This window comes from Plutella xylostella, chromosome 10 (assembly GCF_932276165.1).
Source record: "Plutella xylostella chromosome 10, ilPluXylo3.1, whole genome shotgun sequence".
In the NCBI taxonomy this organism is placed as follows: domain Eukaryota; kingdom Metazoa; phylum Arthropoda; class Insecta; order Lepidoptera; family Plutellidae; genus Plutella; species Plutella xylostella.
Genome location: NC_063990.1, coordinates 6,143,621 through 6,167,505, shown reverse-complemented (window position 1 = coordinate 6,167,505; position 23,885 = coordinate 6,143,621). Strand labels below are relative to the sequence as shown.

Genomic DNA, 23,885 nt, shown 5'->3' with positions numbered 1-23,885 from the left:
GCGGCAGGCTGCGCTGCGCGCGCGCACCTCCGCGGCGGCCCATCACTGCTGTGTCCCGTGGCTAATGATGACAAATGTAATCATCATAGGGACGGAGGATTTATTGCTTTAAAAAAGCAATTAGGTATTTATGCATTGGTTTTGACTTTACTTACACAAAATGTTATCCCGAAAAGTTCTGCCAAAGTTTTGGAACATGGACTGTATTGTACAACATACGTGTGTCGCAACAACGGCATTCGAAACTATGTAGCGTACCCTTACCACTAGGTTGGTTATTCAGAATTTGTAAGCTGTACGATTAAGTAAACTAATTATTGATGACAGTGAACAATCCACATAGGCGTCTCCTCATCTGTCCTCAGCCTTCCTCATGAATCCACTGCCCGAAGCTCTTCAGATTCAGTGGTCCACGTCGTCCTACGCAGTGAATGCTCTGTGTTTAAATATTTATAACTACATTAATAACGATTTCAGTAATTAATTAGTAGTACAAACTAATTGGATTCGTATTGTGTACATATTTGTGTACATTATTGTGTGGGCGTAGGCTTCTCTTGTAAATAATAATTTAATGAATACCTACTGCCAGTGGAAGGCAGAACTTTTCAGCATTTATTTCCGAGTCGCTTTTTGATTCAATAATTAATTAAAAGTATTGTGACCTAGGCTTTGTTACAAAAGACAGCGCCGGCCGAGGGAATACTAAAAGTTTCAAGATGGCAGTTCCTTCAGTTCTGAAGTTCTATAAAACTATCTAGCTTTTCCAAGCGAGCTTTGCATCGTGAATAACATTTGAGTAAGTAAAAACAGGCATTGAAACTGTACCAATACATAATAGTTCTGATCATAGACACATATCCACTATCAATATAAATACTTACAACAACATTATCAACGTACAATTCTTTATGACGCATAATAAAGACTATTAAAAACCAACAATTATGTACTTATCACAAATTGCGAGGATATTGCAAAACGCAATCCGGAAATGCGCTTTACGACACACTTCGCCAATATTTTGTAGTTTTGACCTCTTCTACTTAGTTATTCTTAGATGTAGAACCAACCCACAGCGTATCAATCGGCCAAATATTACGTTACGTTAAATATACTGTAGACCAAGAACCACGTAACTTGACCGATGCGCAGAAAAGTTACTTTTTAAGACGCGCACCAACTCCTCTCTTATATAATTTGTTCACGAGTAGGTACAACATGCCCAGACATTCTGATAGCCCCCATTTTGTTCTTCTTGCATGATCCGATGTGTACATAATACATTATGTGCTTAAATAAAGTAAACACAGCGTTGCTATCAGTGTGGTCGCGTGCCTCGGCGGGTCAGGGGCGGCATGTCTGTGGGGTCACTCTAGTATATATGACGAAAAACTATATTTCAGACCGCTACCTGCTCCGCGAGCCAAGACTCTTATCTCGTTGTATTAAACGTGCCGATTGCACGACAGCTCTGGTTCGTTTGTTGTTCGTCATTCGTCACTATAGAGTGACCCTCCTGAATCACACCACTGCTACTCGATCAAACATTTATTAAATTATACCTTAAACCAGTTTGTAGAGTAATTGACACCTTTGTAAAGGTATGTAGGCTGTACTTGTCTACTTGTATAAGCTGGTTGAATGGTTTGAACACAGCAATTAGCAGTTTACGTAGTATAAAGTAGTTAACTAAACAGAACTTATGAGTAAAATAAATAGATTCCTTTCCAAAATACGAGTATACATAGAAAATATTGTAATCTATTAGTTATGGGGGTTCACCCACCATCACCCAGCCTCGCGCATCTTTTTCTTTTGCTTGCGAATGGACTTTCTCTTACGAACTAACTGAACTATTACGATATAATCCTTAAAAGAGAACCGGAGCATAGCTGTTACTTCTTAGTTATAAAAATCTCGGAAATTATGATCAGTTTATCTTCTCTCACGTTACATGTTATTTTACTTAAAGCATGTTATGTCTATGTCTACAATCACCTAGTTAGGTATGTATGCTATGACGTTAATAAGCAGACTAGAACCTAATTAACGTGTACATATTATATTGTGTCAGGTTGCTCGGTTCACCTCGACTCTGGCCACGGTCAAAGATTGTCAGATAAATCTATGTCTCCGAGCGAACAATAACAACTCGTAAACAATAGACTGCGTCGTGTGTCGTGGAGCTACTATCCATACATAAGCAATACAGTGCGACTAACTTATCTGTTCCGGTGAGAGCGGACTAAATTGATCCATATCTCATTACTTACTAATGAATTATTATATTGATATAGATGAAGATGGGTTTATTAAAACTACAAGAGCGAATTACCACTACTTGCAAACTTAAAATCTTATAGAATGAAGAAACATAAGACGTGACATTTACGTGAGCTCTCACCGGAACAGATAAGTTTGTGGCACTGTACGTTGCGTAGATGAGCGTATGTCTACTTTACGAAAACCTTTTCCGTTCTTTGGAAAGCTTTTTACATATTCACCGATTCTACAAATGTTGTATTACATATTTCATGAATGAACAACAATGACAGATGCTCCGCTTGTCGGGGCTTTTGACTTGGTAATGGGAGGATCACTGATAAGATTCTACCCTACCATATCGATTCACGATTGTGTGCACAAAGCTCTGTTTACATACTACAGCGCTGAACCGTGCGCCTTTATCGTTCAGTCTATTGCGCTGTGTCAGCACTGCCGACGCTGAAAATACTCAACAAGGCTGCCTGTCCACCAAAGCGGAGCGGGGGAGCGGAGCGGTGTGCAAAGCATAGAATAACGAGTACTAGTACTGCTACTACTGTACTTGTTATTCTATGGTGCAAAGTAACCAATGAAATAGCATAAAAACTCCGCTCATGCTATTTTTTTAACGATTATTGCTTCGCACACCGCTCCGCTAGCCCGCTCCGCTCAGTCCCAGCAGGAAAACTGTTTACCCGTCACTAAGCGCGCGTAACCCTGCAAATTGATTAGACTATAAGCTCAAATGTAGCCAACTGAGCACTCGGCATGCTAAACCATGATGTCGCATTACTGTTTCCATTAATGATTGAAAAACTTGTAAAATCATACAGATAGCTTCCGCCAATTTTAATTAATATAATTCTACTTTCTTTGCAGGTAAGAACTGAATCCTGAGAGATTACAATGAAGATGTACTAGAATTTAGCGCTTATTTGAAAAAACACAGGTACTTACCTACTTAATTTCCACATTTTATAAAATACATTTAAGTATTTATGAATCGAAATTTTGTACCGACGGCGACGTCCTATAAAATATTTGCAATACTTTACGTACACCGGCAGACTTCATCTAAAATAATGTAAAACCTGTACCTAATTTTGTCCTATCACTAAAATTATTAATATAATAGTGTATGGCATTAGGTACAGACTCTACTTGATTTTTGATAGAAAAAGTAGTCTCGTCATAAAAAACAAATCCTTGAAATTCTGTGTGCTAAGAAGTATCCTAGAGATGGTTTTTGCCTTAAGTAGTTTTTATCCTGTGAACTAGAAAAACATCGTACTTAATAACTTGGAATCAATAATCTAGTTCTTACATCGTTAAAAACGATAAAATTTATTCTTTTTTCTTGTGGCGTCGACTCAGTTTACTGCTATTAACTATTCAATAAAATGTATTTGATAAAAAGATAAATAGATACTTAAGTACCTACTTACATTTCAAAAACACACAACAAATATCATGTTTCTCATAAAAAGTTACATACTTTATCAAGTAATTTATTAATTAAATCGAGTATGACTTCTTATACCGTCGACTACGAGCATAAAGTCATGACCATATGTCATGACTATGACTATGACAAAACGTCAGGTATATTTTTTATCCGGGTTTAAATTAATAAGGTACCCTGAATCTTGATAAAAAAATATAAGGAATGATAATTTGCTCTGACCAAGTATGGCGTGAAAAAAATAAAAGTGCTTGTCTGACTCGTCTGAGCCATTTAAACCTATGTCATATACTGTAAAGAGCAAATATTTGAATGTATGTAAGCTGTATGTTTGTTGGTAAGTAACGAATAAACTAGAAAACTACGAATCCGGAAAGTCAAATGATCTTTCACAGTAATAATATCATCATAGGCCTTTGCAAACTTTATGTAATTGTGACCTGCAACAAATAATAACTGAATACTGAGATTGTCTCCCATGATAGCCATAACAAACAGTCAAAGCTAGACGCGGTATAAAGCTCGCAAAGCTACTGAGATAGATACTTAATAAAATAAAATAACTTAAATGAATACTTACTAAAGATTTATCGAAACTGGCGGCTTCAGACAGTTCTATAAATAGTCTCGTTTTGCGAAATTATACTTATAAATCAGTCAGCTCTACTTCAGAGGATAGTTTTGAGACCATTCATTGCAGGGAGCCACGTTTATATCGGGCTTCGTAGTAGCATTCACCCAAAGTTGTGCAATTCACTAATAATATTATTAACAAATAATCTGTATGAAACATAGACCTTACTTTCCGCCTTGAATGATGGTAATTGTCCATGTCGAGACGCATCGCAGGTGCGTTGAACAAACACTTTCCACATAGGAACGTACATTTTATTACACTTCGCTGTACGGAAAGAAAACTGGAGAATCGTAGCAATTATAATAAACTGTAAGTAAGTACATTTACATTGACTCGGGCCTTAAATTTATATGTATAATGCAGGAGGGACGAAAGGGAATCGTGAATAAATTTTATAAAACCTTTTGAATGAGTGTTCCTCCATTTACATTTTAAATCTGCACTGCGGTGCGGGTCCATTAATTCTTAAATTAAACATACGGATTATTTAATGGAAAGGAATACAATTTGCTTATTTTATTTACCAGCAGTAGTAATAAAGCGCAGAGAACAGTAGTGAACACAGGCCTTTGTGTTAACAATAACCAAAATGTATATAGGTATTTTTGTTTAAATAACGCACATAGGAAATATTCTTCTAATAAATGTCCGTTTGTAGTTCCGAGTTTTCCTTGTGAAGAAAATCTTCTACCAGCTAATGGTCATGGTTCTCTGTTTTCCTAGTACACACCGCCTTGTGCCGGGAAAACAAACATCCACACCTCACAGGATTTCCTGTTAGCGGGTAAAAATCTCACTCAGGGGGGTTACTCTATACAAACAGACGAAAAACTATCGAACTATTAGAGAAGCGGTGGTGGCGTAATGGTTAAGGCCTCGTCTTCTCAATCGACAGGCCGTGGGTTCAAATCCTGGCCTGCACCAATGAATTCTTTCAATTGTATTTTCAATAAAAGAGTTCAAGTACAATAAGACCACGTGCTCTTACGGTGATGGAAAACATCGTGAGGAAACCTGCATATCTAGATTCTAGATGTGTATCCTAAGTGCATTGTACTTATCCCAAAACGGCGATATGGTTCGCAACCTATCACGTGAGTACAAATGTGCTGCGTAAAGTGGGTGGCTCACTTGTGAGCCACCTCTGACTACACCTTCGGGGATTACAGTCGTGAGTGCATATAGGTATATAAACTATCGAACAAAAGCATGCAATCGGCACGTTTAATACAACGAGATAGAGTCGTGGCTCGAGCACCGCTCCGAAACTTACTTTTTGTCATTTAGAGTGACCCCCAAGATGCGCAGATGGACTGAATATGATAGTGACGAGAAAAACGTGAACGTTGTTATCTGATCGGAGGTTTCGGAGGACGTCTCCTGACGATTGAAAGCCTTAGATTAGCCATCTGCGGAGCGGAAGTGCTTGACAATTTTGAGATCGCTAACATTTTTACGAATACATTTTCATATGTAGTTACGCTCTTTTTGTTTGACTTGTTTTGGTAGACTGCCTACTGGTCTGGACTTCCTACAAAATGTGGACGGAACCTTTCAAAAACACTTAACAATATTACTTACCACAAAAATTTGACGCAATTTACCTACAAAACATTTTCTTCCCTATTTTTATTAATACCGCGATAAACACACGCGTTAATGGTGGCTGTATTTGTAAGCTTATTGTTAGAAAACTAAAGAAAACATTAGCCTTGCCGTTTAGCAAAACGTGCGTCAAATATCAGAGGGAGAGGATGAATCAAAAGAATCTTCATTTTCAATGTAAACATGAAACGAAATAGCAAAGGTTGTATGTGCTTCCTAAACAAGAAGTCACTGCATTATGTGCTCTGCGTAGATATGTTCAAAGGTCGGATTTCACGTGAACATCATGAGCATGCAACATGAAACACCCGAAATTGCCTCGTGGAACGCAAAAAATGCGGCTTTTGTGATCTACTCTTGACAGCCTTCCAAACTGATCATTGATTATGATTAATCACCTATCCATACACAGAATAATTAATTTTGCAACGTTATTTCTTTGTTAGTATTTTTTGTGTACTTAAAACAAAAACTCCCCGTGACTAGGATATAAATTGCTTATTTATACATGCCTATAAACTATTTGCAGCGATCAGCAGCAATTCGTAGCAGAATAGTATTTTTTTAAAGAACATTCCTTCGCCGTAGAATATCAGTTTTTGGAATGACCAGCTGAGTCACCTCACTGCCTCCCAGCTTACTATACCACTTTTGCAACAGCCTGTAAATATAATAATGGTTGGTATTGCTTGCTTAATTATATATCTAGATAGGTACTTAACTAAGTCCGTGTTTAACTTTTAAACCCATCTTACCATTAAAAATAAGTCTCTCTCTCTCAGCCTTCCGTAGTCCACTGCTGGACATAGGCCTCTCCTAACGATCGCCACCCCAAACGGTCACCCGCCATCTGCATCCAGCGGCTTCCCGCTACCTTCCGCAGATCATCAGACCAACGGGTTGGGGGGCGACCGACACGCCGTTTGCCGACACGGGGTCTCCACTCCAGAACCTTTCTACTCCAGCGGTCGTCGGCTCTGCGGGCTACGTGGCCAGCCCATTGCCACTTCAGCGTGCTAATCCTTTTGGCTATGTCGGTAACTTTAGTTCTCCTGCGGATTTCTTCATTACGAATCCTATCTCGCAGGGACACGCCTAACATAGCCCTTTCCATAGCACGCTGAGCAACTCTGAGCTTGTGGATAAGCCCTTTGGTGAAGCACCACGTCTCGGCTCCGTAAGTCATCACTGGCAACACGCACTGATTGAAAACTTTTGTTTTCAGACACTGAGGTATGTTTTCAGTGAAGATGTGTCGTAATTTCCCGAACGCTGCCCATCCGAGTTGGATTCTACGAGCTACCTCTTTATCGAAGTTGGATTTTCCTAATCGGATCACCTGTCCTAGGTAGGGATACTGATCAACAACTTCGATGGTGACACCTCCTACAGTTACGGGCGATGATGAAACATGTTCGTTCGACATGACCTTTGTCTTGTCCATGTTCATTTTCAGCCCAACTTGTTTAGAGGCATCATTGAGGTCTGTGAGCATTTCGCCTAACTCCTCCAGCGTTTCCGCCATAATAACTATGTCATCAGCAAATCGTAGACTTGCAATCGATTAAAAAAATAAGTCAGCTCAAGTGTTTTTCTTTCTCAAACTTTTCTTTTTCAGCAAGATAAAATATATACCTTGGCTATTAGGTTAATCCGAATTAAAGAATATTTTTTTTTAAACATGAAGCTAAAAAAAAGGAAAAATTATGACTTTAAAAACATTAGGATAAAAAAACATAATTGTCATGAAAACTCACAATACTCTGAAGTTACCAATTAAATTATTTACCATAATAGCTATGATTAAAATTTTAAACATGGATCAATAAGCCGTTGACCTGAGGGTTTCAGTTTCAGGGAGGTACCTCATAACATAACCAACGGATCTTGATGATCAGTTGGGAACTGTAGGGCGGTGAATTTTGTTCAAATATGGAATACCTACAGCGTGACCGCGCGCGGTTGCTGGCGGGCTCGGTATGCTTTATTATTAACTGTATAAAGGGTGATGTAACTTTACCCTATACAGTTTGAGATTAAATAAATTATCTAAATAATATTTTCAGAATAGAATCACTGATCAATAATCATAAGTAGGTAGGGTAAATCGTGGTATAACTGGCATGTGTCAGTAACTGGCACTTTGACTATAAAACTAAATATATTAAGCTTTTGGATATAGTAAGACCATCTTTGATGTGTTTACAGCAGTGTTTTTCAACCTGTGGGTCGCGACCCCCTGGGGGGTCGCGAAGCTTCTGTAGGGGGGTCGCCAAAGGGCGAAAAAACTGGAAACTTTAGTCAAAAAACAATAAAGACAATTACATAGTATTAATTTATTAAGAAAGACTCTTACTTTAAAAATACTTAATTTTACTTAAAATTTTCTTAAATGCGAAGGCTGAGCTTGTTTTTTATTAATTAAATTATCTCATCGTAGATCTATTTTAGTACAATAGACCACATCCACACCGTAAGGCAGATTACACAGAAGACCGAAGAGTATAATCAACCTCTGTATCTAGCCTTTGTGGACTATGAAAAAGCCTTCAACTCCATCGAGACATGGGCAATTTTGGAAGCGTTGCAGAGATTTCAAATCGACTGGCGCTATGTCGAGGAGTTGAGGAGTCCCGATGCCGCTGGACATGGCATATGTATAAATAGCGAGTACATGTCACACCTCTCTGTCAGGACGGTCACCGCTGGTGTCCCTCAGGGCTCGGTTCTAGCACCTCTGCTTTTCTCACTTTACACAAGTGACATTCCGAGACATCCACAAGTCTCGCTCGCACTCTATGCGGACGACACGGCTATCTATGTCACAGACATTCATAACCACACCATTCGCCGCAAACTACTCCAAGACGCAACCGATGCCTTAGGCGATTGGTTTCGTAAGTGGAGGATGGATGTTAACCCCGAGAAAAGCACAGCAGTGTACTTTTCCCGGACTAACGCCTATTACAGATCGATCCAGCCGAACATTCGCATGTTCGGCAAACCTATTCCATGGGCTAACAAAGTAAAATATCTTGGAGTCACTCTTGACTGCAGATTGAACTTTAAGGCCCACATCAACAAAGTGAGGAACAAGGCGGCATTCTATTTATGCCGACTTGCTCCTCTCATTCGCAACCCCAAGCTCTCACTACGCAGCAAAGTACGCTTGTATCTGACATGCATTAGACCAGTCATGACCTATGCTAGCGTAGTGTTTGCCCATTCATCCTCCATTGCTCGACTTCAGGTCATTCAAAATCGTTTTCTTCGTCGTGCCACTGGTGCTCCCTACTTTGTCCGAAATTACAACTTGCATAAGGACCTTCAAATTCCGACCATCAGGAAATTTATTAAGGATTCCTCAACAAAATATTTCGACAAAAGTTCGGAGCATCTTAATCCGCTTATATCCTCTTCATGCGATTATACAGTTAGGGTGGACGCTCCAAAGGGCTGGAGACGTCCCAAAAACATACTTACAGACCCAGATGACAGACTCACTGCTAGGTTGGCGACAGCGCCGTTAAACATCAGATCTCCCCACTCCCAAGTCCGAGTAGCGGCATCATCATCTCTATTAGAGGAGGCTACCCGGCGCAGACGCCGTAGCCTCCAAACTTACAATCGATTTAGACATGTGCCAGGGCGCTTCACGCCACCCCCCACCCACCGCGACGTCCTAAGCTGAGGACCTCATCTTAGTCGCTTTATAACGGGAGAAGGCGCCTTACGACGCCTTCCCCAAACGTTAGGCAAAGTTGCAGAGGTCGCAGGACCGCAACAAATAGGTATCCCTTATCAAAAAAAAAAAAAAACACCTCTCTGTTTCGCGGACGAAATCGTTATTATGGCAGAATCTCTGCAGGAACTCAGCTGGATGATGGAAGTGGCCTAAAGCTGCTTCCCAACGTGTAGGCTTCGGGGTATTAACTTGGACAAGACGAAAGTCATGTACAATGCTCACATCGAACCGAAGCCGGTGATCATTGGTGAAACAACAATCGAAGTTGTGCAAGAATATGTCTACCTCGGGCAGACTATTCGGCTAGGCAGAAGCAACTTCGACAACGAGGCTGCAAGGCACATCCAACTGGGTTGGGTTTCATTCGGAAAACTTTGTCAGCACATATTCTTCTTGGCCATCCCTGAAAGCCTGAAGACTAAAGATCTCAACCAGTGCGTCCTGCCAGTGATTACGTATGGTGCAGAGACGTGGGCACTGACGGTAGGACTAGTCCACCGATTTAAAGTCGCTCAGCGTGATATGGAGAGAGCTATGCTTGGGGTTTCTCTGATGGATTGTATCAGAAATGAAGTTATCCGTCAGGGGACTAAGTTTACCGACATCGGTGACAAAATATGCAAGCTGAAGTGGTAATGTTTTTCTTGTTAAAAATAAGACATCTAGGAACTGTAAAATATAAGTTAATTGTTAGATACTTAAGTAGGTAATGTAACTCTGTTTCGTTTAAATTAGTTAAGTAATTAGTAACTTTCTGCCAGTAACACTCGCTGCTACAGATAAACCTAGTGGTTTCCGATAGTGGCTAGATAGAATTAAGTAAAAACATGTAATTGGGATAAATAAATAATTAAAAAAAATGTGCTGGTCATACCTGCCGAAGAACCGATAACCATTGGGTAAACGAGTTCTCGAGTATAGACCACGAATAGGCAAACGCTGTGTGGGAGGCCTTCCTGCCTGGACGAAAGACGACGACCACAAGTATATTTTTTTTGTAAAGCCAGGTATTTTGTCTTTTTATTTTCATTTCATACTTGAAAACTTTTATTCAAGATATTTAAATGCTCAAAAAATTCGGAAAGAAAAAGCTAATTTCAAAAAAGAAATTCCGGGTCGCAATGGCATTAGTCGTACGTACTTATGTACAATTGTACATGGCCACAAGTATCCGATGTGTGTAATTGTAAAATAATGTGTTTTTAAATCCGATAAATATGCGTACTACTTCGAATCCTAATCATGGAGACCATAAATACGTCGTATGGAATTAATATTGTGAATACTGTAACAGTGTAACATACACATACATACCTACATGATATAAAACCGAAAGGGTCAAGGGGGTCGCGAAATATTTTTTTATTCCAGGGGGGTCGCGTCATGAAAAAGGTTGAAAAACACTGGTTTACAGCAATCTCCAATTATTCATTGATATTATAGTTTAATTTTACGCCGCTAGGTGGGTATTTTCCGGCGCTGGAAATTATCTCAGACAAAGCGGCGAAGATCGCCAAAAAAATGCACGTGCGTTAAATTTTTCTTAAGGAGACGCCAAAATTTGTATGGCCTGTTTTCGCGAAAATAAATAAGTTTTTGATAGTGTGACAATAACAAGGAAGTAGGGGAAGGTCTAAACAATATCATAATAGCCCGTTTCACTGTGATTTTAGTTGCTTTTGAGTTATATTTGAGGGTGCTAGTTACTGAAATGTAATTTATATCTTCACTTAGTAACTGGCACCCCCCTGCCAGTTACTAATATTTTGGGTTTTGTGATTTTAAGCTACTTTATACCTTCTATCGACAGAAAATAAGATTTAAAGTGCACTGTAAAAACCCCCAGTGTCTAGGCAGCTTTATTTCAATAACTGGCACGGGGCTGCCAGTTACTAATCTGCATACATTTTTTTACACACCAATAACTGGCACTTACTGGTGCGGTAAACATTTCTTTCATGTTTCTTTTCAGAAAAATGACTAAAATCAAGGCAATCTACAGTAGTCTGTAATTGTCCACTGCTGGACCTCTCACCAGCAGTGACACTGCACTCTGTTCTCGACCTTCCTCATCCAGTCACTACCGGTCAGCTTTATAAGGTCGTTGGTCCAGCTGGCCCGAAGGTATCCGCCGCTACCCTTGCCTGTTCGTGGTCTCCACTCTAGAGCGCGTTTGCCCCACTGGTCATCGGTTCTTCGGCAGCTATGGCCTGCCTAATGCCACTTGAGCATACAGAATTTAAGAGCTATATCGGTTACTCAGGTTCTCTTATGGATTACCTTATTTCTGATATGGTCCTTCAAAGAACCACCAATCTTTTCAATGCCCGCTGATCGATTTTGAATCGGTGGACCAGTCCAACCGTCAGTGTCCACGTCTATGATCCATACGTCATCACCAGTAAGACGCATTGACTGAAGACCTTTGCCTTCAGGCATTTATGTGAAAATTTGTCAAATCTTCCCTTATGCAGTCCAATCAGTGATACATATTTTGTTTTATGCACCTTACAGCTTCGTTTTCGAAGTTCCTTCTGCCTACCCGAATAGACTGTCCAAGGTAGACATAATATACTGTTGCTGCATTAAGGCCGCTATGCATGTTACAACGAGGGAATTCTAGAACTGCCCAGGTCTAAATGGAATCAAAGGCTTTCTTATAGTCCTTGAAGAACTTGATTGAAACATGGTTCGTGATGACCTTATAAAACAGCTTGAAAACATGACTTATAAACAAAATTGGTTAAAGAGCTTCTGAAGCTGTTCGAGGATAGTAATAGCTTTCAGAAGAGCTGTACTAATTCTGTCTTTACCCAGAGCATGTGAAGCTGAAAGCCGTAAAAACCTTCAATTTCCGCAAAAAATTTCAGCTTAGAGGCAACTATACTACCGTCAGCAGTCTTCAACTTAGCCAGATCACTTCTCCCAAGCTGCTGAATGAATACGTCAAGGTCCACAAGCATTTGCTTTCTCCATTTCCGTTTCCAAATCCAAGAGTTTCTCGATTTGTTGCATTCATATGGACCCACGATTCGTCGCATACTTGTACTGTCATTTTGTCGTAGAAGTCGACCATTCGAAGGTGATTTTTAGTCTTACCGGTACAGAACCTAGACAGGTAATTGTACACTACCTAATATCAAATATATTATTGATTTTAGAGTACTTATTGACCTAATTGCATGATTTTTTAAAAGGTGCCAGTTACTGAAACATCATGTGGCAGTTACTAATTTTTACTGCCAGTTACTAGGTTTTTTGGGGGTAGTGGATATAAACTTCATTAAAATCGAATATTAATCATATATCTTTACCATTTATGCCTATAATTGTTCGTCATCTTATTGCCAGTAATTCAAGCCTACCAGTGCTTAAATCAGGCCAATACTTTATTTTTAATATATTTTTTTGTGTTGCTAGTCGCTTAAACTGCCAGTTACTAGTACTTTTACCCTACTTTACATATTTTTTTTTGCATTTTTCACCGACACGCTGAAGAAAAAGATACTTAGGAGAACCTGCCCGACGGACTCAAATCCGTTCCGTCATGAAATCTAATTTAAAACGAGTACTTTACTTTCACTTCCCAAAGTTTTTCGGTGGTTAAGTAAAAACTTAATTACTCCTCGTACAGGTACTAAATAATTAAATTTCACTCGGCGGTTTATTCATAATTGAATATAAACTTTGCTAACCAGAAATTTGATGAATTTGCTTAAATATCACGAACAATTTGTAGTAAGTATTGTTTAACCGAGGTTGTTGTAAATTATTGTTTTTATCTCAACAATCAAGGCACCGCTGAAATCATTTTTAAATTGATCCGAACCCAAGACAAAACATAGGTACTAATAAACAGAATACACTAACTAAACTATACTTCCACCATATTTTTTTTGACGTGGGTTAAAAGCTCTTATCCCTGGGTGGGTAAAACACCTACGCAATTAAACAAACCTTGCTTATTTTTCTCATAATGCAGCCCACACGGCGGCGCGTGAAAGAATAATAGTATAATCTGTGGCAGGTACGTGTACCTAATCGTATTCTTCAGGGAAAGCAGAGTATGTACAGCAGACAATACACCCGTAACACAATACCCCGAGAGTATACAATGGCGTGCACACACGTGCAACTCTACATACTGGCCGCCATTGGCTTATTCAACGTTTGTTTTTCTATTTTTCAATTTCACTGAACAATTTTGAGATAACGCAGTAGTAGTACAGTCAGCTTCTGAAGCAGGTATACACTTTTGGACCTTGATGTCAAACTCAAAAGCTAACAACACATATCTTTTAGCATTTAGTTTGATATTGTATAGCTCTACTTATACCGTTCGTTGCTTGGGTAGAGGGGCCCTATCTCGAAGTCAAAAAAGATATAACATTTACGAAGCAACTGTAGTGTCAAATTCAATACATTTTGATATCGAAAATCATTGTGGAAACAAGTTCGCGATAGGTACACTGACTAATGACAGTGTCTGGGTTTTTCATATGCGCTTTTAGCCCCCAAATAGTTACTTTTAAGTTTCATAAAACATTTAAAGTAAATATTATGTTCCAAATTTACCATTTTAATATAATGTAAGTTACTTGTACAGTGCTGGGTAACACGGGATGACAGGAGTAGCAGTAGCAGTATATTACAAAAGGCTTCGGAATTCTTATATTACACGCATTCGGGCGTGCCGGGATTTGCCGCTTGCCGCAGGAATCCCAACTCACACGTAAGAACGAGCTGAGGAACATACATTTTATATTATATAATATATACTTAGCTATATATTTGTTTATAATATAAATTTATATGAGGAGTTACATTGGATAGGCAGGTGGAAGGAAGTCTTCTTAATTCTGGCAGCATAATCTTGTACAAGCTGGTATAGCGCCGGTATGAATTGGTGATAAAAAGTAAGAGTGTGTGATTGACGAAAAAAAGTCTCATACAACTACTCGCAAAAGACTGAGCAAAGATTAGGTAAGTTTCATTTAACTGTAATCGAACAACAAAAACAATAATTTTGTTCAATTTAATAGTAATGCAAATGCTTCGTGGCATGGCGCAGGGGTCACTGACGCAGGTTATGCTAATTGCTGAACAAACACCACCTGGATCGAATGTCATCTGCTGACGTCAGCTTTTAGGATCTTACTTAAATGTACCGGAAAACAGAAACTGCATAAGTACATGTTACATATTATGCTCACGATCGTAGGTTATCCCTGAAGGGGTAGTTAGAGGTGACTGGCAAACAAGCCACCCGCTTTTCGCTGTACATATTTTGTCAAGCGATAGGTCGCGAGCCGTATCGCCGTTTTTTTGATGCACTTAGGGTAATAGTAATAGTAAAAGTAATATGTTTATTGCAACTATGTAAGTTTTACACTGATCTTAAAATTATGTACATAATGGTCCTTAACATACACAGGAAACCTGTACACATCTAGATGTACAGGTTTCCTGACGATGATTTCCTTCACCGTAAGAGTCATGGTGTAATTGTATAGAATTTATTGCTATGTGGCAGGATTCGAACCCACGGCCTAGACGAATGAAAGCCGAGACCTACATTACAGCATCGGGACTCTAAACAGAAACTATTACTTATTAATTTAGTGTAAGTATACTTAGTTGAACGGCTTTGCATTTCGCTCCAAATTTTCATAGAAACACGCCTACGGTTATTCCCGGGTTGACTTGAAATTTAATAACTATGAATGAGTTGAGTCCACAATATTTACCGCAGCGGCTCCGCAGTGTCAAGTGTCCAATTTAACGCCAACCTGACACCGGCTCCAATAACTCGATCGCCTAATGCCGTGACAAGAGGTTATAAATTGGCAACAATACGTCTACTGACGTCAGAGAAATTGATACTCTACGCGGTGTATTTCTAATATCAAAATCGATTGCAAGTCTGTGAGATTCACCTCAACGGGTTCATAGATGCATTGAAACCGGTCGCTGACCCGTGGTGACGTCACGCGCCTGCCCGCATCATCGTGCATTTGCAGAGATCAGACGGGAATCGAGATGGGTGTAATGTTTGGCGTTATAGAATTGGATTCTTTGATGGTAAACATCGTAAGGAAATAATGAATCTTTGCTTTGATCCGTTTCGTGTACTATAGGTCTGCATAATAATTTTAATGATACCGTCAATTTCTGAAAATGCGCTTAAGTGCAACGTTTAAGTGTCTAAAGCCGCATTATAAGAGTTACCATCTAAATGAGGTCAAAAAAATTATAAATACGGTGGATACTTGGGTAGGTGTTGTCCTTGAACTATAAAATACTGACGTGGTGAAAAAAATATTGATTCATGCTGTCCATCGACTATTATGTTATTATAATTAAGGATATTAAACTAATAAATTACCAATTCTGCCTATATATCATGTATAATAATTTACCTTTAGATGTTCCCAGCTATAGCAGACACGTGGGGCATTCTCAGAATAATAATTACAGGTATTTACTATGTTGCTGGAATCAATTTAGGTACGACGATATACTTATACAATTCGTACCTAGTAGGTAGTTAGTTTTACTACCAATTTTACTCTTTATAGGACTCTACCATTTCAGTAGGTAACTCGTTTTTTCAGTATGTAATTCATGTTATCAAGAGTTTTTTTTACAAATTACGAATTAAATTAAATTATTACTAATCAAATCATTCACATTCACACTCGCTCATAACTTAACACCTTTCAAGTTATTAATTGCATTATCACGCTTTACGAAAAACATAAATTAACTGAAACTTCAAACTCGGGTTGGAACAGGACAAAGTTGATTAAAGTTTGACGTGTCGGTGTCTCTGGTACAAGCTCAACTAATTTCCTTTGAAACTTTTCTTGTTTACGACATCTTGCTGAAGGAAATAAGTACTAAAGAGCTTAAAATGTTTTACACACCTAATACTTAATAAGTTTTATTTTAGTAATACCATTTGTACCACTACGTGGAAATTTGGCAAAAAAATTATACCTACTCCCTTGACAACTTTTGCTTAGTGAGTATTAATGACTGAGACTTAGGGTTGTGGTTTTCGGCTTACTATAAAATATGGAGGGTATACCTTTTTTATTAACCCTATACCTGTATCAAAATTTATTATATCGTATGTTTTTGGTCACCATATCTCTGTATTCAATATATAGCACTGTCACCTTGTGAAGATAGAATCTTATCCGTAAATTATGTTTACCTTATTCCTAATTTAATTTGAGAGTGGAAATCCTCGATCGAGCGTAGAAAGTAGCTGATAAGCTGATAATATTGAAGCCTGACCTTATCCCAGCTTTATATTATTTGCGAAATATTTTCTATAACAAATAACAGCCACAAGATTATGTCACAAGACATACACAATATAATAATCACGACCATCAAGTCCCCACTGCTGGGGCACGGGTCTCCTTCCAATGAAGGAAGGGTTTTAGACCTAGTCCACCACGCGGGCCTAGTGCGGGTTGGTGGACACAATTTAATAAACGACTCGAAATAATGCGACTCTGCATTAACCAAACTATATTATATAAATTATAATATGTAAACTAAACGCTTGGGCGCCTTTCAGGCCTTAGTAGGTAGTGGTATTCCAAAAACGAATTGTCAGCTTTGCAGAGCAGTAAGTACTAACTGGTATTTAACCTGCCGATTTTATTTAAATTTTCCGCGAAATTTTGTGAAACAAATTCCAGCGCATCAATTCAATCGGTACTACAAATAAATAAATAATTTAAATTTAATTAATAGTCAGTCGTCATCAGTGGAGCAAGTCAACAAGTAAACAAACTAGCCGTGACCTGAAGCGAAAATGATTTCGGTTTATTCTCGCAAATGGCACCGTTTTCTCCATTCTCTCATGCTAATCTGCAGTGGGCGAGTGACGTCACTGGAAGGTTACTCCAGCTTACAAAAAACGAAGTTTCGGATCGCTCTTGCGCTAACCATGACTCTACCTGGCTGTGTTAAACGCACCAATGTTATTGTATGATAGCAGATAGCACCCGTTCGTTTGTTTTTTGTGCAAGCTAGTGTAACCTTCCTGCATCGCTAATTCGCGTTCAATAATTCACACGTCGAAGTCTGCCGTACTGTCGTTGGATAACTCACTTTCATATTATAACGGTTGAAAAATGGTCACAAATATTATTATACTCGTCTAACATATTATTAAAATTCCAATAACGTGACGTAGGTAGTTCGAAATTTTAGTTTTATTCCGTAAGTTTCGGTATTACATATTATTATAATTCATTATGAATGTATCTTATCTCATTATCGTCATCAGCCAATATCGTCTCCTAAGAAGCAATACAACACTCTTTCCCACCACTCGCGATCACCATATTTTATTCAGACGATCTACTTAGCTTGCTAATTTTCGGATGTGCATTTTTATAACTAACTCTCATTTCGAGCAGATTGAACCGGATTGGGCTGAATCGTTAATTTCAAGCATAAAACTAATAAATCTGTCACATCTAACCTACCTATTAAACCATGCTGACCAACAGAACAAAACAAAACACGCTCGTCACGTATATAAACATCTGAATTTATTCAATCATAATGTTACTGTCGCTCGCTCTATTAAACTAACTGCGTATCTCGGAGTAACCTCGTTAAAGCGAGGATCGTTTTCCACTCGGTCTGCGAAAAAGGACCCTTTACAGTGTATGTTTATCTTCAGAGAAGTAGTAATAACAGAGCTGGGACCGCTGAAGCGTTGCCAATTAGGTGAAAAGTTCTTGCTTGGTTGAGCGTTCTCTTATCAAACACTTATTATATCTAGTAAATTGCGAAAGTGTTGTTTTGTTGAGTAAAGAAAAATACCGGGAAAATGTATAGGTAGCAGTAAATATAGTGAAAATAACTTATAAAGTAGGTATATTAACGATGAGATTTCGGGTCTGGATATACGATTGTATATCTTATCAATACACATTTGACTAATTAATCTATGGACACAAAATCATAATTAGATAAATACAGTGTTTTGCAAAAGTGGTAGCGGTGAGAGGTAGCTCGACGCCTCATTTTTCATACGAACCCATTCACTTTCAGTAGGTGCCTCTCACGAATGCCTTATCGAATATTTCCCTGGAAAATACGTTTCGTCTCACGTTTAACCTTTCATGAACTGGTTTGAAATCCTACATGACTGCATAAAGAGGTTGGTACGTGTAGCTTTTGCTTGGAAAATGTTTTTTTCTAGAGGGATTTCCCGTTTCATTTAATTACAGTATTTAGTCCTGGAGATCATTAGTTGTAATGGCGTGCCTTTTAAGCTGCATACAGACCGGCCAAACGAACGCCAACGAACGGGTTTCGTTGACCTTCGTTGCTGCAATCTGCCCTGCATTATGTATGATAAATATCCATCGTTGGGCGTTCGTTGGGCCGGTCTGTACCCAGCTTTACGTACGCAATGGCGATGTTATTTATCTGAATGTCAATCTTTGCGTTCGTCGCGGTCTAATTGCCGTGGCCACTGACATTGCACTCGTCAGTCTCGGCACTGCAGCTTTATTCCATTATGTACGCTGACTGCATGTTGCATAACAATTACATACTGGTAGGTGATTCCGTAAAAATCATAGAGTCATCAATTAAGAAATTTACATTTAATTAAGATTCAACCATGAGCCTACGATGATTTTCTTACAGAATTAGACCTAGTAGCCTCGAGTATTGGCTGTTCCTGAAAAAAATAATTTCGATACACCCCTTACACCATACTAATGGGACAAACATGGTAAAAATGCGATTGCGATATCAATAAAATTAAGCTCGAAATCTACAGTAGAAAAGGTGTGTGTACGGGTACGAAATCTTCTGTAAAGGCAGTAAATGGAATGGAACCCATCCCTCTGTAATCTGTTAAAATACCGCATGTTCATCCATGCTCGAACATAAAACGCCACCGACAAAGACTTGTTTGCGCGAAAACAGGGAAAACTTTCCAAAGCGAAACTTTATTCACCGTGGGTATATAAATATTACACGAAAATGTAGATATGTAGGTATATCATACTAAGATGAAGTATTTGTGTGCATGTATTTGTGAGGATGTACATTTGTATGTTTCTAACAAACACATTCACAAAAACTACTGAGCCGATTTCAACCTGTAGGGTACTTATTACATTACATACTTACATGAATATTCAAGTATCGATCTCTATTGTAGAAAAAATAGGGTTATAAGACTGCTTCTACTAGATGTAGGTAGTACTGCCTGCTTAGTCTCGCCAGAAATTAGCTGAAAGTTTCAGCAAAACTTTGCAAACACTTCCCGCCTGCCCACAACTCAAGTTTTAAACCTTAAATTAAACTTCGTCTCGTAACAACATGTAAACTAGACAGAGTAAGGCAATAAAGTGCTTTACGAGACAGAATTAGCGAGTCTCAAGATATTTCAGGACGGGTTCATTGGCCGGGAAAATAGCCAATTGGCCGAGCACGGCTGACGCGCGATCAAAGGAGGCGAAACATTGACAGATTGGGCCTCTTTACACCATGCTAGATCGAGATTAGCGGGGTTTTACGTTAAACTCTGAAAATGTTTCAGTTAATTCAGATCAATAATTCTTCTTCGTGGTTAGGTTCGGTTCTTATCAGTCATCAAGTACTGATAAAAACTTCTATTTAAATTGAATTTACGTGGCAGTTCTATAATAAGGTTCATTTATAATTTCTATAATGTAGTAGGTAATGCTTGGATAGGAACTTAATAATATGGGAATCTCTTTGGGGAGGTCTCTTTGATTTAATATAGGTTAAGTAGTAGTCTAGTAGTCTTATTTAGGTATTTTTATAATATTATTATATTTCTAAGATAGTTAAGTGTTTATATGTAAAATTGGTAATTATATCAATATATGCTAATTTAAAAATGATACCAGTTATGTATGTAAAAGGATGATCGTTTATCTTTGATCTAAGTTTATCTTTTACATCAATAAGTGTATTGGTGAAACCGTCCTGAAATCGAGAATTATTGGCTGTTAAATCAATGATTCACAGTTTACTATTGCAAAGTGGTGGTTATTAATGTGGTTTTGTGGAAATTTTATGTAGTTCGCGGTATTAGTGGCGGTTTGATGAAGTAACTAAGTAATAATAAACACGTGGACTAGTATTTTCTTGTTTTGGTTAACCAATTTTATTTTTTTGCAATATTTTGTCATACTTAAAATTATTTTGTTTAAGTACCTACTTACATTACATCTGTTGCAAAGTTGTCTGACGTTAAATGCGAACGACCACAATGATGAGTTTATTAGCATACACGCAGTATATGTGGTCACGCATTCCTACCACCAACACTAGACAGATGCTAAACAAGTTTTTAGGTTATATCTACAGACAAAGTCAAAATTATGTAATAACAATAAGTAGTTATTTATAATTAGGTATAACCCAGGTACGGTTGAAATCAACTTGGTTAAAATAATTTATCCTTGAACTTGAACCGTCTTGCATCACAGTCATAAGCTGTATCTTATTGAACCTGCCTCCATTCTATTTATACACAACAATACCAAATCATACTTATTTTTTTATGTCACTAATATATTATGTGACGCAATGCACAACATTTAGTGTAAAATTTTCCAGTTCCTTCTTTGAATTTGGTCAAAACAGCGACAGCGATACTCGTAATAAGTAATATAATTCATTTTGTGCTGTATTTAGTTTATGTACTATGTACATATTTACATTATACTTGCTGGTGTAACTGCAAGTACCTTCTTAGGTACCACATTTTAAATTCGGTCAGTATATTTTTCCTGTTGGACTCAAATATTACGAGTGCAACATAAAGTAAAGTTATTTTTTCAGAGTAAGCTTGTTATCTTTATTAGGATCGTAAGACCGGCGGAGCTCATGAAAATTCATGACTCCTTGTTTTGTCACGAACATGACGCTCACTAAATTGATGTCTCAATATAAAAATATTATTTTGGGAAATTTTGACATGTTGTTAATTGTCTTTTACGGAAATGCTTACTAATAGGTTGTTACTTAAAGAACATCCAAACTTTTTCTTACTAAAATTACAAAATTACTAAGGTCACCTACCCTAAAATGTAATTTTAGTAAGAGTTGGGTTAAATAAGTAAGTTCCAAATGTGTTTTATGTTACAACGCATAAATTTTAAGTAAACACTGAAGTTTCAACGGAAGCAATCTAATGAAGTATATTTACATTTGAATTCAACTGAAATATAATTAAGTTAGCGGAGCGAGTAGCGCTTTATTCGTATAGCTTTTACAAAGCGATATTGAATTCATTTTTGGTATAGGAAAGTTACTAGACTATCAGATAGATGAGACTACGATGGTTATCAATGAATGATATTCATCGTTGAAAACTCAATAAAATTCTTACAAAAAACCACCTATCAGTTCGGAAACACCAACTTGTCCCGAATAGGTCGCCTGAACCAACCCGCGTGGGCCGAGCAACATGTAGGAGAGACTTCCTCGTAGGAAAATACATCGAATATCCCTGCAACTGTAAATCGGTGGGGCACACCCTGGGTAGACTGACGTTATACGTGTTGACTTATCCTTTCACTACGGTGATAAACCCTAAACCAGAACCTGCGGCACGGGTCCATGATCGACATCGATAAACTCGTTTAACGTTTACACACACTTTCCACCAATAACATCGCCGAATCGCGATATTGTTACGAACTCTTCGTTTGTGACAGTCATGCACGCTATGTAAAACACTATAAATCTGTCAAGTATTTTAATAAAAAAAAACGTTTTGTTTTAGGATGCCGGCGCTCCGGCTGCTGGGCCGCAAGTGGCTGGCGGCCTCCGACGACCTGGTCTTCCCCAGCATCTTCGAGCTCCTCTTCAGATTTGTATGGTAAGTTCGGCTACCGCCTCTCATCCACCATATCATATTAGCAATTAATAAGTAATGTTGCTTGCAAATCAAACATCTTCTGTCATATTCATACAATTTACGTCAGATTTGACAAGCGAGCGTCGCTGCTGGATTGTCAATTGCTAATGTTCGGTCAATATAATAGTCAGCAATATTTTCCACCGTAGACCAAAGCTATGACGTAAGCGGGATATGATGATGAGGTCCAAATGTCAAAGTGTTTCGTATTCAGTATTCAGTGAGTTATTCGGGTTATTCCATCGTCTGTCGTAGCCGCGTACTACTAGAGTTGCAAAAAACTTTCGTTTTTGCACAGTCTATGAAGGTTCCATACAAATGTGTTGTTTTGTTCATTACTGCGGCTCACTACGACTACGGCGCGGGCATAATAAGCCTTCAGTTGTAGCCTTATGACCCTATGTATGAATATTTAGATGTTCTTTGCTGTCGGATGTCACATGTCAGATATTATTTAATTAAGTGCATAAAGTAATTAAGTAGTCCACTATAGGTTGACGGGCAGTTAGCAGATCTTAGATAGCTACTTACTAAAGTATCAAGCATCCAGCATTGTGATTGTGAATTAGACTTATACCCACCAGGCCACCACCCATCAGCTGAGGGTTGACACAGGCTGCAGACCAAAATCCACTGCTATAATTTTATCATATATCTAAAAAAGAAATGGTTCACACTTATCGTACATATAATAACAATGTAAGTATTCAATTGTTATCTCATGATTACGATAGCTTAGATAATAATAATGTTTAAAGATAAGCAGCCTTTGTTCGCAGCTGAGTTTCCCATGGATAGATACTTTTGCGACATCCATATCCGCGTGACAACAGCTACTGACATAATTATATCGCTTATTGCTTTACTACACCTCACTATCTGTAGTTATTCATAGTTGGAGATAAAGAGAAGCGTGCGCGCGTGATGGATGTCATGTTATCAGAATAATAGTCATGTTATTTCTTTTGATAATGCTGATTTTTGGCTATCTTGAATCGAACAAACATACGTAGATATAAAAAGATAAATGCCTTGTTTTCAGAATTTTAAGCAAAATTCCAAGAAGGTACTTTACTTTATCTACCTACCTATACATTTGTATATTTCATCGATTCATGTACGGTACGTAGTTAGGTTTAAGGTCAAGGTTCTAATCTAGACACTGTTCTACAATGACAGGTCAGCTTGCAATGTACCTGTACATAGATATGAATACTTACAG

At 38.2% G+C, this 23,885-nt stretch overlaps 1 protein-coding gene across 7 annotated transcripts in view; it reads left to right on the top strand.

Annotated features, from left to right (window-relative positions):
* Window positions 1-23,885, top strand: part of LOC105396064 (diacylglycerol lipase-beta) — a 72,829-nt gene that overhangs the window by 24,446 nt on the left and 24,498 nt on the right. For 5 of the 7 annotated variants that reach the window (XM_038117577.2, XM_038117576.2, XM_038117580.2 and 2 more), the window contains exon 2: window positions 22,529-22,624. In XM_038117577.2, coding sequence (XP_037973505.2) covers window positions 22,530-22,624 — 95 coding nt within the window. In that variant the 5' untranslated portion in view covers window position 22,529. Of the gene's footprint in view, window positions 1-3,147; window positions 3,218-22,528; window positions 22,625-23,885 lie in introns of all 7 variants that reach the window. The other 2 variants (XM_038117579.2, XM_038117578.2) reach the window with 1 other exon arrangement.